At 31.2% G+C, this 18,480-nt stretch overlaps 1 protein-coding gene across 1 annotated transcript; it reads right to left on the bottom strand.

The window, feature by feature from the left end:
• Nucleotides 1-14,223: 14,223 nt before the first annotated feature.
• LOC114726982 (metalloendoproteinase 5-MMP-like) lies at nt 14,224-14,742 on the bottom strand. The gene has a single exon (XM_028913689.1). It carries the CDS (start codon nt 14,740-14,742, stop codon nt 14,224-14,226), a length of 519 nt encoding a protein of 172 aa, XP_028769522.1.
• Between the last annotated feature and the right edge of the window lie 3,738 nt (nt 14,743-18,480).

The raw sequence follows: 18,480 nt of genomic DNA, 5'->3' as shown, positions 1-18,480 counted from the left end.
TTAATTATGATAAAATATGTTAAAAGTAACTTGTAAAGATAGGGCTACGTGGTAATTAAGTGACAAGAAGAGAACTTCACAGTTATGGACTCCTCTTCAATAAACTTGGCCAGTGTCTTCAATGGCCTTTGCTCCTCTAGTCCATGTCCTCTTCTTTTCTACTACCGGTTACTATAAATAAGAGAATATGACATTTAAAGACCCTGAAAATTGTTAAATTCTAATTTATATTCTGAAAATAACATAATCCCTGTGAAGACTAAAATTAAAACGATAAAATTCATGCAAAATTATCAAAATACCCCAATTTGTAAATAATCCTCATGACAATATTTCACTGAAAATAACAAGTTCTGATTATAAAATAACAAGTCTAGAGTTGGGAATTCTATAAAAACATTTTTTAATGCCAAGTGTGACATTATTTTCAAAGATGACTTAAGAATAATAAGCTTGATTGTGAGATAACATGTCTCAAGTTGAGATTTTACTCTCTTTTTTTTCCACAAATGAAGCTATTTAGTACTTTTCCTTGAATTTTATGATTCCAATTTATTTTTGGTCTCTTGTGGGAATTATGTGATTTTGAGAACCCAAATTTTAATTCAACAATTTTCAGGGTCTTTGAATGTCTTTTTCCTAAATCAAAAAAGAAAAAAAAAATACTTCTCATGTTCGTAATATAGGCTCTAATTGAGAAGTTAATGTTAGTCTTATATGTAAGACCTATTTCACATGTTTATTAATTTTTTTCCTAAATTAACCCTATTAATATTTTCTTAACAATAATCAAACAGAAAAATGAGGGAGAAAATTAAAGAAGACAATTATAATATTTAAACAAAAAATATATATCATATTAACTAGTTTAACTAATATTTTTAGTCTATTTAAATTAGGTAATTATTAAATTTTATATTAACGATCGAGTCACATAAATGAAACAATAACAGATAACCACCGTGTGGCCCACGAGACAGAGAAGCACGAGAGAGCCCCCCGCTGCGGGGCACTAAGTTATTGTACTGGCATGATTAATGTGATGTCTAAAGATGCCTAAAGAAAAAGACAATAAACTCCCTGACAGTGACCGAAAAATATCTCTACAATTACTTTTTTGGCCAACAATATCTCTACTACTCCTCCGGTCCTAATTATAAGACCCAATTGACTTATTTGAAGAGATTAAGGAAGTAAGTTAAGTTGGTTATTTATAATAAATAAGTGTTGTCATTCCTAAAATATCCTTGCTAATTAAGTGTATTGGTTAAAACTATGTATTGGTTAAAACTATCATTATTAGAAGGATTATCTTGGAAAAAAATGCATAAATATAAGAGAGAAAATGGATTGGGTCTTATAATTAGGACCAAATAAAAAGTCAAATTGGGTCTTATAATAAAGACCGGAGGAGTATTAATAAATAAACCCCAGTGATTTGCCAGCAATGGCTGCCTCCTAAACAATAAATATGCAAAAATTAAACCTTATTTTTTAAAAATATATCCTTATTTAATAAGGGAGCAAATAACTAGTAATGTCATAGATCATAAAAGATAATGTAGTACGAGAAAAAGATAATGAAACAGAATAGAAAATTAATTAGGGACAAGATTAGTAAAACCGTATTGTTCAAATACTTCTAAGCGGGATCTTACAAAAAAGAAAAATCAAACCAATTCAAATTTTAGGATGTTACTATAGCAAGGAGTAATACTCAATTCATTCACTTCGTAGGATATGTTCGTAATCAATTGAGTTTTGTCAAAATCTTGAAATATGAGTTAAGGTTTGTCAAGTATACGGAATTTTTTTAAAAAAATTATATCAGGTTTAACATCCTATTTTGTGATCCATGCAACATGTTTTGAGACTTGTCTAGGTGGCCTCGACACCTTAATACTTTAAGGATAAAATATTTTAAATTGTTGGATGAATTACAAAATACTTTATAGTGTGGGGTACAAATAAAAAAAATATTTTATGGTGTTATATGAACCACGAAATATTTTCAAATGTTGGATGCACCATAAAAAATAATTCAGCATGCTTGATCAACCTTAACCCTTGAAATATTTATCACCTAAAAATACCTAAAACTTGTTTAAAGACACAGAAGTAACTCATCCTCAACACGTATAACTTTGAATTACACACACATATATAAAGCTCAATTTTATTCTATGTAGGACAAATGACATAAACTCTAATCCACTCACACAGTCACATTTCTTTATATAAGCTTAATTTTATTGTCAACAATTAGTTTTAGCCATAAAAAAATAACCATCAAAGTAAGTATACTACTCTTTTCACCACCATTTATATAAGCGTGTGTTTATGGGTACGTGTTATAGCTTTTTCAAACCGTTTCTGATTTCTTTCTCACTTAGCTAATTTGACAGCTCATATTTATTATTAAAGGTACATCATTTTCAGAAACAATATTTCCCCTGAAATATCGTGCTGAAGGATTTTTTTTTTCCAATTATTTCATGAGAAACAGTAGTTATTTAAACTATTTGTAAAAGCAATACTATTCTTTAAGCATTGAAATTCTACTATCCATCTTAAATATAAAAGCGAGTATATAGGTTTTTTTAAATTTTAAATATAGGATCCTAATTTATTTTGTATCTAAAATTTATACTTTTTTCTCAAATACTCGTTACACATATTAAGAGTTATTTACTAAGAGATAATTTAAAATGCAAATAACTATAGAAGTATTTTTTAAAAAAATCAACACTTTTTATACAAATAACTAACAAATTAATTAACTGGCTATTATATTTAAGATTCATTCAGGCGCACTAAATATTCCATAGACTCCCTTAATTACATATAAAGTGGTATGTGGTGTATTAATTAAGTTACACTTATATATACTTTAAACATATTCTTTGATGTTTCCTTTTGATCACGATTTTACCTGAATTTAGGGGATGCTTGAATAGAAACAAAATTATAATTTTAAAAATATTTTTATAATATACAAAATAAAAATAAATATGTAAAGAAGTTTACTTTAATTTATAAAAAAATATTTTTTAAAAAACACTTCTTAAATAATTCAAACGTCTCTTTTGTCACGGGAACCTTGTTGAGGAAAACGATGAGGCAATGAAATTAATTAAATGTCCCAAATATGTACGCTGCGGCTGTGGCATTGTGACAGAGAATTTGGGGCCCTGAACCAGATGGAAAGGAGACATTGCAATTTGGGGCACGTCTTAAATAAGCACTTTTCATCAATTTTTTCAATAACTAAAAGATAGAGCAAACACACACTTTTAAGCATTTTATTTTTATCGAAAGACAATTTTATTCAAATAAAATAAAATGAGCACAAAAAAAAATCAGTCAGCCACATATGATTAATTTAAGTAAAACCCCAAAAAATTAAAGAAAAAGACCGGCTCAACACTAACACTAGAAAATAACAGAGATACAAGGAACAAAAAGGAAGGGGAAAAAAAACAACTACTGCCTCCTGTCTTTAATACTCCTCCGGTACTTAATATAAGATCTATTTAACTAATTTGATTAGATTAAAGAAGTTAGGTAAGTTGGTTAATTCTAATAAAAGTGACACATTTTTCCTAAAACACCATAATCATCTTTCTTAATACTCCTCTTCCTCTTCTACTTGATTATGGTTGAGGGAGTATCCATAGGGGTAATTTAGCAAAAATTGATAAATATGAGAAATGGGTCTTATATTTAGGACCAAAACTAACTCAAGAATTGGGTCCTATATTAAGGACCGGAGGAGTATAAGATCTTGTTTGACTTTTATTTTGATCCTAAATATAAGATCCTAATCCATTTTGTCTCTCGTATTTATGTATTTTTTTCCTAATGTAGTCCTTCTAACAATGATAGTTCTAACCAATATACTTTATTAGCAAAGATATTTTAAGAAAAACAACATCTATTTATTAGAAATAATTAACTTAACTTTTTTTTAATCTTTTTAAATTAGTCAATTAACTTTTATAATTAGGATAGGAGATACTATAACAAAACAAGACAGACTGCTGCAACCAAACAAGCTGGGAAAAACACACTTGTTCAGGAAGATTACCGCCCGAAGTATCTTGTTAGGGGGCGTCACTTCTTTTCCACCGAAATATTGTGCTAAAGGATTTTTTTTTTCCCAACCATTTCACGAGAAACACTAGTTATTTAAACTATTTGTAAAAGCAATACTATTATTTAGGTATCAGAATTTTACTACCAGTCTTAAATATAAGAGTGAGTACATGGATTTTTTTAAATTCTAAATATAAGATTATAATTCATTTTGTATATAAAATTTATTTACACATATTAATGGTTATTTACTAAGAGATACTTTTCAATGCAAATAACTACAAGAGTATTTTTAAAAAAAATAACACATTCTATGTAAATAACTAACAAATTAATTAGCTGACTTTTATATTTAAGATTCATTCAGACATACTAGATATTAGACAGACTCCCTTAATCACATATAAAGTGGTATGTGGTATATTAATTAATTTACAGTTATACTCCTTTGGTTCTATTTATAAAGTATTTCCAACATGTTTCACACAAATCAGGAAAAACCTTAAAATACACTAACCCTCCATTAAAATATAACAATTTTTTAACCTTATCCATATTTAATATATACATCTTTTAAAGAAATAACTACTTATGCTATAATAAATAAAGGACAAAATAGTACATCCATACCAAAAATTTAATAAAATGAGGATCTAAAAAAATCTTTTCTCTGAGCATGATTTGCTTGAATTTAGCCGTGTGAACCTCGTCGAGGAAAACGATGTGGCAATGAAATTAATTGAATGTGCCGAATATGCCCGTTGTGGCTATGACTTTGTGATAGATAATTTATGGCACCGAACCAGCTAAAAAGGACACATATTGCAATTAAAATTATATTTGATATGTCTGGTTGGACCCCATATATATAAATATGTGTACACACCCATATATAAACGTCTTCCAGCTGGACAGACGTCAAGTCTCTTTCTTTCACGTGGAAAAAAACAAAGAAAGAAAGAAAAGCTCTTACAAAATAGAATCTCTGACTCATACAAGGACACAAGGTGGAGATGCAAATCTATTTACAAAATATTCCGTGCTATAAAAGAGTTGAGCATGAATTGCTCATTTTTAATGCAGATTATTCATATTTATTTTTCACAACGTCTTTAATAGTGCTTTGCGGGCAAAATTCTGTTCCTAACACCTCTACAATTCTAAGACGTAATAATCACAAAATAGAAGATGGAGAATAAGAAGGGTAAGCACAGTTACTCATTCAGATATTAAAGGTTTCATTAGATCTGAAAAAACGGACTGAAACCATCGAACAGCCTGTTTGTGTCTAAAAATTGTGAGGATCGAATTTAAAATTTCTTTCTTTAAATGGAAAATAGGTTTAAAAGAACAAGTCCTGTGGAGCTAAGGGTTTATATGGTCCAACCCTGCAGGCTAAGAGTTGACCTGTTTAGGCTTTTTTTTATAATTTTTTTAAATTTTTTATGTAATTATTATATTATTAAAATTTCTTTGGGCTACTAATGGGGATTGGATCTAGTGAAAAGGGCTAATCTTTCACAATATGACAAACCAAGATTCGAATCCGCGTTGGGAGAGGTGCCTACATTTAGTGTCTGACAGTATCTCAAATAGGATTCCCTCCAAGAGAATAACTATGTTTTAGCAACAAAAAAAAAAATTCTTTGGGCTCCAGTAAAACCCGCTTTGACTGGAAGCAAAATATAAATAGTTGCTACGTGTCGTCTACCATAAAGGGCGCCCATTTGAAGACTTGACCATACAAGTTTTAGGCCTAAACAACCACAGAGCGGCCTGCAATGAAGATGCTGCTCTTCGTTGGATTGTTCTGCTGCTACTTTAATCTCTTTGACTTGGGATAATAATAAAGTTGAAAGCCCCAACAAAGTAATGACATTTTTGGATTATTAAGACTGAATTGAAAATATCTTCTGATTTAGAAAATCTAAAATGCTTATGATGTAAATGCAAAATGTTATTGTTGGCAAAAACAAAATGCAAACTACAACTATATATGCAACCAGGTGCTTTGATATTGACAACTAAGTGCACAATAAGTAAGATTTATTGGAAATCAATTTGCCCAATCAACAATGCAGCTCTCAACTTTGAGTTCAACACAACATATATGATCTGAGATCTATTTTTTTTATTTTTTTAATAAAATAGACCTAAAATATATAAATTCATTCAAATACTAAATTTCAGTGTGTGAAACTTATTTGAATGGTACAAAACTCCGCTCGTAGTTTATTTGGTTTAGGAGACATGGAGGAGTGCAAAAACTGTAGCGAGTTGAATGAAGAAAAAAGTTAGAAGGAAAGGGAGAGAAGATTCATTTTAAAAAAAAAAAATCTCCACCCAATCTATCATTTCAAAATTAATAACTCTTTCCTGAAAAAATAAAGAAATAAGACTGAATTTTAACCTAGTTAAAAGTTTAGAGATTAAGTCCCACCAAATCATATTTAAAAAGAATATGAGTTATAAGTAGGTTAAAAATTGTAAGAGATTAATTTTTTCCCAATTTTTTGAAATTAAAGTTCATAAAATGGTTTGATCTATTTGGTTTTAGACAATAATTTATTCAATGAATAGCTAATATACAAAATTCAAAAGTAAAATTTTTATGAAAAAGAAAAGCTTGATACTTTTGCCACTAAAAAAGAGCATACTCACAAAGAAGAGCAATTAATAATAGTGATGACGAAGTTTTAAAAAATTAAAAATAATATTTATCTATTACATATTTGCACTCTTGATAGAACTTTTGAATGTTTTCTTGTTAATAGATATTTCAGATATTCTTAGATATTGATAGATATTTAAATATGATGATATTTTATATTTGTAACTTAATTTTATTCATATTATGCTTTTTATTAGTAGTTTTATTACTTTATTTTATTTTTTTGATAAAACATATAAGAAATATTAAAAAATTGTATTTTTTTTCCTTAAAAGGGTCAAAAACCCACGGGCTAGCCCTAAATCCCTCAACTTAGGGATCAAACCTAACAAAATGAGATATTTCTAAAATTCTAACTCGTTTTAGCCAGTGACCCTATAGGGACGGTCAGCTCATATTCTCAAGGCTAAGTTTCATCAAATTGTGATTTTAGCTGATACACATGATTAAAAGAATATTTTAAGAAAGATAATACTCCTCTGATTCTTAATATAAGACCTAATTATTGAGTTGGTTTTGGTCCTAAATATAAGACCCATTTCTCATATTTATTGATTTTCTCTAAAGTACCCTTATGAATACTTCCTTAATCATAATGAAGTAAAAGAGAGATGGGATATTAAGAAAGATAAGTATGGTGTTTTAGGAAAAACGTGTCATATTTCTTATAATTAACTAACTTACCTAACTTTTTTAATCTAATCAAACTAGTTAAATGGGTCTTATATTAAAGACCGGAGGAGTATCTATTTGTTGCAAATAATAAACTCAACTAATTTTCTTAATATACTCTAATAAGTCAACTAACTTTTATATTAAGAAACTGATATAATAATTTTCTCTATTTAAAAATAATTAATGAAACGGCCCAAATCTAATGAGTTTGAAGTCATTTGTTTTTATTTCCAAGAGTTCTGTTGTAATTAAGATTTTCTAGTGATTTCTACAAGTTCCCGTGTCTTCTCTAAGTATTCATCCACTTGGACTTGCTTCTCCTTCAGGTGATCTTTGATTCAAACCCGATGGCCCCTTGTTCCTTTTATCATTGGGTAAGTTCAAAATTAAAATCCCATGATTGTCCAGCGGGCTTTTATTACTCCTCCAAGTAGTAGTGTGTTTATTTTTTGGGGGTACAACGCGGCAATAGTTTTGAATCCAATTGTCCAGCGATTCCATCATCACCAACAATAATATTTAGTGCCCGGTAATGTCTCGAATAGAATTGTCTCCAATAGAAGGATACCTATGCTCCTGTTGGAGGCAATCATATTCGATCCTATTGGAGGCAATCCTATTCGAGACACTGTCAGGCACTAAATGTGGATACCTATCCTAACATGGATTCAAACCTTGGTTTCTCACGTTGTGATGGACTAACCCCTTTCGTTAGACCAAATCCTTATTGTTGAATACCTATGCTTTAGTTAAAAAAAAAAACATGTAGTCAGTTGGCCCAACCTCTTAGTGGGTTTGCAGTTGCTAAAATCATTTCTGTTTGCCCCATTATGCTTTTTTCCCTGTTTTTGCTAGAATTTTATTAAAGGTAATTCTGTTTGAAATACTATAAGGTACTAGATATGAGTACATCTTTTAATAAAGATTCAAATAATGATTCATCACATTATAGAAAAATAGCTTCTCACCCTAAACCCAACTCTAGTTGGTAAGCCCACTAAGGGGTTGATCACCCATTCCTTTTTGGGCCTTACCTACACTCATTGGCCCATTAGGTTTAGTGTTGGTATTATGACTATGAGTGTTTCTTTAATAGCAATAAAAATCATGAAAAATTTGTATCCAAAAACAGCCATGAACAGTATTGAGATGAAACTAATTGAGTTAGATTTAACTGAAAGGGTTGATTACTCACAGGTGAATCAAAAATTCATTTTTTTAGAAGAGGTTCTCACATCTTAGTGCTTCAGTGTTTCCAATAATACTTATCAAACCGTTTGATCCTTTTATCAACATAAAATTTGTAATAAAAAATGTATCATAAAAGTTTTTATCATGAATGACTTATTAGTTACTCCCTCCGGTTCAAAATATAAGCTAAAGTTAGCTCATTTACGTTTATCAAGAAATGAATTAAAAAAAGCTTAAAACAATAAATGTGTAAGGTATATATATTGTTTTTCTAAATATACCCTTATTAATGAAAGAAGTAAAAAAATAATAAATAAAAAAAAGAAGGAAAGAGAATATATTGGGGCAAAGGATGAGAGAGAGTGTGTCATGAATAAATTGAATTAGTGGAGGGAAAGAACGTCAACCAAAATGTCATTTGAAAAACAAAAAGGGTTGGAAAATATTCATTGAAGCTTCTCTCTTCTATTCACTTTGTTCGAAACACCTTCTCTTCTGATACCTCGTAAACTAGCACTTTTTATAATTAATGCCATCAATAACCAAAAAAATTAAATACATACGTTAGGGGTAAAATTGGAAAATATTCATTAAATGGTTAGACAAATTTGAAATGTTATCTTATAAAAAAAATCAAGCCTCTCAACAAATATTAGCTTATATTTTATACCGGAGGGAGTATTACCACGCCTTTCCTAGTATGGATCAAGGGTAGGTTTTTACTTTTACTTGACAAAAGGGCGTGCTGGATCCTGAGGCCCCCAGCTCCTGGATACTCCAGCAAGCCCATGTCCTCCTTTCAAAAACGGCATAATGGGCATCTGAAACTGGCCTCTTCATAAACATGAAAAAATATGGACACTACTACCAATAGCATATTCATGCTAACATTCCAATCTTCATGATTTGATTGGAAAGCAAATTGGTGCTACCATACATTCCTCTCCTTGTGTGCTGACTTTTGTAAGATAAACTCTTATCTAGCAAGGATCGCAATACATTATTTCATGCATATATTGCATTATAAAAATACAACCCCGAAAACAACAATGATCTAAAAGGTACTCATGTCCATAACTTCATGCTTATGAACACTCAAACCCAAACATGGGTACACACAAACAAACGCATACATAAAGTGGCTCATTTTAAACTCCAGGTGAAGCACAAAGCACCATCTAGTAAGTTATCAAAGTTTGCTAATTATCATGTTGTTCTCTAACTCTTTGATAAATATCATCATAGATTTGCGTGGTAGGAAAATTGGTACGACAATGCCTTCTTCTCCTTTTGCATTCCCATGGGCAACGAAGAAGCTTACTCCATGGAAGTCTCCAACACCAAGCATTGCTAGTCCACCATATGTTGCCTTACCCCAACTAAAATCTATGTCTTTAAAACCAACACGGGTCAAATCTGATACCTGCCAAGCCCTTGAGGAAATATGGTTAGGCCGTCCTCTCATAACCATAAGATCTGCTACAGATTGTATGTACTTTACTGTTGCCATAGCTTTTGATTTCTTGACCAGCTCCAAGGCATACCCACATAAGGGTTACCGCAGAGCTTCCCGACGGTGGTAACGATGGCCGGGAACACGAAAGCGTTGCTTTAATAAGCCGGTGGCAGCAATGGAGGGTTCGACTTTTTGTTCCTTACATTATTATTGCACATTAAGCAAACCTCCTTGTCTGGTTCAAGTGTAAAGCTATGGTACGACAACGCCATATGAATGCTGTGAGTACTTCAAAGGTAGAGTTTTGACGATGGTGGTGATGAGGGAACAATTGATGAATGGCCTTTAACTGGTTAGGACCAAAGAATAAAGAATCGTAGACCATGTCTTTGTTTCTTGTTTCATCATCATCATTATTTGGCACTTCATCGTATTCAGTGTGGGGGCATGTCATACGAGGTGGGTCCCTCGCATTTAGTAACTCTTTGCACCAAACTGGATGGATTGAAGGCTCACAAGCTCCTTGTGTTATCTCAGCTAAAGCCTTCACCAATTGAACAAGACCAAGACCATCACTCATAGTGTGGTTTAAGCGATGAGCGAAAATGAATCCACCACACTTGAGATGTGTAACCTTAATTAAAGGGGGGGAAAAAACATAACCAACATTAGCACATCTTGGAGGCATTTGAGGTAAAACCTGTCATGGTATAGATAATTCTAGTCCAACATTTATAAGAGCAAAAATGACAGCATAAGTATACCCTCTTTTTTGAGGATGACTTATGAAGTAAACAAAATTGATGAAGCTTGAAATAAAAGACTAAATATATGAGAGGGCCTGAATGAGTAAGAGGGGACAATTAGTGACTCCTTCTGAACCAGGGACATTATAAAGAAGCTCTTCAAAGCAAGGGAATGGAGGTTTAAGAAGGTCACCAAATTGGTAAAGACAAACATCTGCATCAGCTTCAATGAAAATGACTCCTCCTTCATTACAATCTACCTTAAGTTTGCAACAAGTTCCTTCCCTAAAGTGGGGTTCGAAACTTTTAATTAATTTTTATTACTTTTTTATGTTACTTCTTTTGTTTATTAAAATTTCAAAATCTCACTTCTCCAATTTTTAAATAGAGCTCATTAAATTTTTTTTTTCCTTTTCTGCTCTCATCTATTTCCCCTATACCAAACAGTGTCTTAATGAGACTCGCGGTGATAGAAGTCTAAGAACGAGGTTTGCTTTACTTCGCTGGGCCTCAACGAGCTTTCGGCTAAAAAGGGCTCGTATCTGTTGGATATGACACAACGAAACAGTGACAACTAGAGAATGGGCAGTGCCATGACTGCTCTTAAAGACCTTGGGCTACTCGGTTCGGCTAATTTAATAAGGCTCAATCCCATATGCACAAAATGGGCAGTGTTGTGGTTGATGGATTGCCTTTCAGGCTCCTTGTTTAATTCTTGCTCTACTACACCAAATTTTGGGTACACATAAGTATTATTTTTTGGAGATAATTTTATTTAAGACACTTCCGGATACTAAATATAGACATCTCTCCTAACAAGAATATTGAACCTTTATTTATTAAGTTGTGAGAGATTAACACATTCTACTAGACTCAACTCTATTGGTGGTGTAGAATATTTTGTTATACTTCCACAATCCACTCTTTGTTTTCATTATTGGGCTTACATGGATTTGTATTGTGTTTTACTTGAAATGAGCCCAATAACTTTTCCGCGTTATATTTTTTATTTTACTTGTTTCTTTTATAATTTATAATTGGTCTTTTTATTGAAAAAAAAAATGTAATAGCAATATTATAATTACAAATAATGCAAACAATAGAAATTTTTTCATCTGTTCGACGAAGAATTGACGCCATAATGCATATTATTTCTATTTCTATTATGACATAGTAGGAAGAAATATGAACCCACTTGCCTCCGAAAGTTCACACTTAAGATGAAGCCCAAAAAATAATAATAATAAATAAATGACACAACCGAACAAAATCCAAACATGGAATGTAAGTGTTATTTAAGTTTAATGTCGCCCAAGTGTTTTAGAAAAAGTACCCATTCCTTCTGCAACAACAAAGCAAATAATAATGGATCATTTTTTGCTATGTAAATAATAAAGGATATGTTAATGGTAATAAACATATAAAAAAATTAAAAATAATTACAATACCTCTTTATCTTCATACCAATATTGTACAGTATATCCCTCACATGAATTTTTTTCCCGCAAAATATGGAAGCTAGATTTAATTTAATTATAAATACAAGATTTTAATCATCATATCTCCTAAATATATAATTTTTTTTAAACCATACATATCGATTATATGTGTTAATGGGTTTTTCATCAAGAATAATTCCAACACAAATAATTAAAGAGTATATTTTAGGCAAACTAAGCTCATTTTTAACAAATAACTGACTTCTATAATTTTTTTTCATTTTTATGGATTAATTAAGTAGCTTATTTATTGAGCATTGAAGGGATGACTGGATATACCTTAACAATAATTATTTATTAGAGCCCATATCACATATTAAATTGATCATGGTAGACATTGATATGCCATTATAATCCAACACATGTGAACAACTCCGACGCCGCGCTCAGTGTTGTACTCGTGTCCTTTATTGATTGGTCAACAAAATGTTGTCCGTCATGGCCCAATTTTTTCCTCCCAACTAAAATGTTACATATTTATTTGGTCAACAAAATGTTGCGCATAATTTTTAAAAGGGGTTGAGAATTATGAACCCGCTTGCCTTCGAAGTTCACACCTCAGATAAAACAAACAAAAAATTAAATGACACTACCGAAGAAAATCCAAACAAGGAAGGTAGGTGTTATTTACGTTTAATCATTAATGTCGCCCAAGAGCTGTAGACAATTACCTATCCCTTCTGCAACATAAAAGCAAATAACAATGGATCATTTTTTGCTATTCAAATAATAAAGGATATATTTATAATTAATGACAATAAACATATAACAAACTTAAAAATAATTACGGTGCCTTTTGTCTTCTTACCAATATACTATCTCCGTTCCTTATTATAAGAGACGAATAACCAAATTACGTTGATAAAAAAACAGTTAAAATTAGTTAAGAACAATCAATGTATAAAAGGTATAATTTTTTTTCCAAAAAGACCCTCATTAATAAGGAGAGAGAGCATGAGAGAGAACAATAATAAATTATTCAAAGAAAGAGAAGTGAGAAGAAGAGAGAGTGTGAGTTGGAGATAATAAATATGAGTAAAATAAGAAATCAACACAAAAAAATAGAAACAACTTTTAAGTGTCTCTTATATATAGGAACGTGCTATAAGCATCAAATGTCTCTTATAATAAGGAACGGAAGGAGTAATATCTTAATTATTTTTCCTCATATAATTTTTTAAAACTATCCATTTTTTATTGTATATGTTAATAGGTTTTTTTATCAAGGATAATTCCAACACAAATAATTAGAAAGTAGATTTTAGGCAAATTGATACTCATTTTTAATAAATAACTAATTTATTTAATTTGTTAATTTTTATGAATTAATGAACTAGCTTATTTATTAAAGATTGAAGGGAAGAGTGGGTATGCTTAGAGCCAATCACATATTAAGCCATAAAGTTGAGCCCAGGTTCCATCCCGGCCCTATGCCGCTGGCGGCTCCTCCACCGTCCGACGACGGAGACCTCACCTGTAACAACTATTTCGAACTGTAGAGTTGCTGAATCTTCTCCAAATCATCTTTAGCAAAATCCACCTCCTTTTCGGCGATGGCACGATGCAAGCGTACATAATCGCCTCCTCTATCGCCGAATGGTTCAGCCCCAACACATGACCGATCTGGTGCATCACCGTTGACTCGAGGTCCAGTTCGTCGTCCTCCGACAAATCTTCGCTCGGCAACACCCACTCCTCATCGGAGTCCAAAACGACCTTCCGACTCTCCGTCGTATTATCCAACCAGACGCCGCCGACAACTCCCAGCTCGTCGTCCAACGTTGAGAACATGATTTGAATGTCAGCTTCGTCGAACGACGTCGTCTCTGAAAATTTCAACTTCGTCACGGTTGATCACCGGCGAAAGGCATCCGCAAAGACGTCCTTAAACTACGCCGCCGTTTCATTTTCAGGCGAAAAAGCATAAGTAAGCTCTTTCTTCAGCACAGCGGAGGAGCCATTGATGTTAACATCAGGAAGGGCGTATCGCGGCAGCTTGATCAATGAAACAGTGGCATCGTCGGGTTGGCCGGTGACGTTGAGGTGGAACGTCTTCTGGAAGTATTTGATTGCCCATTCGAGATCGGCGGTGAATTCATCGGTGGAGTTTGAATTCAAAGCGGAATTCAGGTAACCGAACAGGTCAAAATAATCTTTAATCTTTGATATGCCGTCGACGAAGTCTCCTATTCGAAGATGACGACCACCATTGGAACGCAAGAATGATCTCAGTTTAGCTAATGCTCTGGAAATGTTTCTAAAATTTAGGGTTCTGGATAATATTCTTAACCCCCACGGTAAAATGGCCAGTACATTAGCTGAAGCTGGTGGAAGAAGAAAAGGGGAAGATTCATCCACAATTAGAAGGGATAAAATCAAGACCACAACGTAAGCTCTTTTCACTCTCATTCTTCTTCCTAAGTATAGAATTAAACAGTTTAATCCTGTGGAGAAAATTTTGAGTGGTTAGCTCTTAAATGGCCCTGGGAAATGATTAGTTTAATTTCTGCGACATTTACTTACGCGTTTCGTGCAGGAATGGCCCTCTTGACTTCTAAGCTAATAAGCCTATATAATATCATCAACTGAGCTTCTTGGAATGCTCTACTGATATATGTTTGCATGGTGAAAGGGAAGGTAATGTTTTACCTTTTCCATTTGTATATATAATAATAGTATTTTTGTTCTAACCATATCTATAATGTTGTTATTAAACTAAATAAACGTAATTAGGAAAACAAGATGACCAATTGTTTATAATGACAATAAATTCAAAGTCTTGATTTTAGCAGTTCCTTGACACCGGTACCATTCCATGGGCAGCGATTTGCATGGGGGGGCGGATGTTTAATATATGCATGTGTGTCTATGTATATGTATGATACATCACTACTACAAAAAAAAACATTTAACGGCAGTTAAAATGAATTTTTCACGGTAGTTTTGAGACCAATGTCCATGCTATCGACGTAAAATGTAAAAGATTTCACGGTCATTTAAAAACTACCATGGTGTGTAACTTTTCACGGCGGTTATATCAATAACCACCGTGGTGTGACTTTTCATGAAGGTTTGAAAGCTCTTTTTTGTAGTAGTACATAAGTTTTGATGGAAAATTATACATATGGTACTTTTAACTTTATGTAAAATTTTAGTTTGGCTCTTTAATTTTAAAAAGTATCTTTGCAATCTTTAACCTTAATATCATTAGTCTTAGATGTTGGTTTTTAATGTGTTTTTATTTTGAAAATTAAACTTGATGTATCAATATTTGCTGTACAATATTTTGTTAATATCATCTAAAATTAGCAATATTAGCATTGTTTTGTTAATGGTGTTCGAAATAAAGGACTTAAAAAATATTTTGTAAATTTATAGGTATATTTTTGTTGGGGTTAATATAATGAGAAGGGATAAAATCAAGACCACAACGTAAGCTTTTTTCACCATCATTTTTCTTCCTAAGCATAAAAAATTTTAATTTTGTGGTTATTGTTTGATAGGAGAGAAAATTTGAGTGGCTAGATCTTAAATAGCCCCTGAAAATTATACTAACTAGGGTCCTAATTATAAGAACTTATTTGTAGTCCCCAGAAAATTATACTACCTACGGTCCTAATTATAAAACCTTGTTTATAGTCTATAAATGAGGTCTTATAATTAGGACTGGAAGTAGTATGTAGTTTAATTTCTGTTATATATTTTCGCGTTTTGTGATTATACCATCGACTGAATTGCTTAGAAATACTCTACTGCAATTTGCTTGCATGGTGAAAGGGAAGGTAATCCCTTTTCTTTTCCCACTTATATATAACGTAATTAGGAAAACGAAATGGCCAATAATTTATAATGACAATGAATTGAAAATCTGATCTAGTGGCTCCTTGACACATTCCATTCCATGGGCAGCGATTTGCATGACGGTGGAAAATGTTTTTATACATGTGTGTCTGTGTATGATGTAAAATTTTGGTGGCAAAATTTAACATTTGATACTCTAATTTTATACTACATGTCTTTCCTATAAAAGCTAGATAACTAATTTAGAGAGATTAAGAAAATTAATTAAGTTAATTATTTGTAATAAATTAGTCTTATTCAATCATGTATGTTGGAATCACACCTAGGTAAAAATACCTTACAATCAATAGGATATTTTTAAGAGCATATTATAAATTTATGAGACAAAATGAATTAGAATATTATATTTAGAACTTTTAACTAACCCTTATATTTAGGACTAGAGGTAGTACAATAATATTTCTATTTGGTTTTTTAATTTTAAAAAGTATCTTTTCAGCCATTTAATCTCAACATCATGAGTCTTAGATATTGATTTTGTTGAAATAATCACTGTTATTTTAAAAATCAAACTTCATACATCATCATTTGATATACAATATTGTCAACATCTACAATTTTAATATAAGTATTTTTTGGGTTAATGGCATTAATAGTAAAAAAATAGAAAAAATGATCAAAAGATATCAAAATCAAATATTGTCTGAAGTTGAAGGATTAAAACTACATTTTTTTTAATTTGGACATATGACTTTTCTGCAGATTAATCCCTATATATAGCTATGAGCCTCATAATTAGATTCAAAACTAAAATAAAGATATCATTCTTTTTCTCTCATTTACGTAGAGAAAAATAGAAATAAATATAAATCCAAAGAAGATATACTTATTAGAGAAATCGAGGTGAAAATTGATTGACACCAGTAACTTTAAAAAAAAAAAGTTTACATTTAATTTTTTCTCTCCACTTACTGATTTTATTATTAGATCATCATGTAGCAGTGGAGATTTAATATGTTAGAGCAATATTATTATATTATTAATTTAATAACACACGCATATATTTAAGCTGTCAGAAATTAATCTACATACATCACCCTTGAAGATTTTTATTAAAATATTTTATGACTATTTTATTATTTTTTATCCTTTGCAGTCTGCACTTTTAAATTGTGTAGTTAAATTTATTTATATATATTTTTATTATTTCATATTATAATAATATTGTTAAATCTCAATCATCGGATAAAACATTCAATGACTGAGAGTGCGTTGACCAAAATTGTGGGTACGAAGGAAACAGGAAGCGGATAGCCTACGGGGATCAGTGTGGCGTTGACATGGAAGCCAATAGGAGGGATTTTTATCAAAATGCTACACACAGTAAAATAAATTACTATGATGCTACACTATGAAAAGTATTTCCCTAAATGCTACACTCAAACTCGTTCACCACAAGAATGAGTTCAAATTTTCAAAGAAGTCGTTCAAGGGAAGAACGAGTTTCATGTCTGATAATTTTTTTTTTTTAACAAGATCGAAACTCGTTCAAGGCATGAACGAGTTTAGCCTGTCATAGCGTTTGAGTCCGCTTCTTCTTTTCCTCTTTCATTTCAGCAAAATTTACAAACAAAGACCCATACCACCAACACATTCTTCCTTTTTCTTTAGACTTCGAAGAGAATTGCAATTAATGACCCAACTCCTCCCCAACCACCGCTTTCATTTTTTTCCTTTGCCCTTCGGTCTATATTTCCAAAAAATATGAATCAATTTTACTTTACATCCTAATAATTAAATTTTAAAAAATATATAAAATAAATTTATTGAATATAAATTATTTATCAATATGATATAATATATGCAAAATTTACGCCTATTTAATATAGTCATTAGACAGATTGAAGGTCAAAGATTATGAGGGAATGAGTGGTGTTAAAATTTATTAAAATTAAACACAAATAATTATGTACAACCGTCTTGTAGCATTCTTGTATATAAAAATTTTTTTAACAGAAATTATGTACATTTATGGAACAATTTATGGGAAAAAAACATAACATGCAAGTGTTTGGTTTAAAATTTGCAAGTTTAAATTTAACCAAACATAAGTTTATTGAAATAATATTATAATTTATATTTGAATTCTTTTTAAAAAATTCAGTTTAATTTAGCATATTGCAACCTGTTTAGATATATGATAAATCAAAATATATCACTTTTAGATGTGTAATTATTAAATAGGGGTATAAATTTTAACAATATTCATAATCTAACTTTGAATTTGTCCATCAGCTACAAATTAAACGTGCTTGAATTATTAATATAAATAAATGGTCATTAAAT

The sequence above is a fragment of the Neltuma alba genome, unplaced genomic scaffold, assembly GCF_004799145.2.
Source record: "Neltuma alba isolate B1F8T4 unplaced genomic scaffold, ASM479914v2 tig00012419_pilon, whole genome shotgun sequence".
Classification (NCBI taxonomy): domain Eukaryota; kingdom Viridiplantae; phylum Streptophyta; class Magnoliopsida; order Fabales; family Fabaceae; genus Neltuma; species Neltuma alba.
This window is presented reverse-complemented; position numbering and strand designations above follow the sequence as displayed.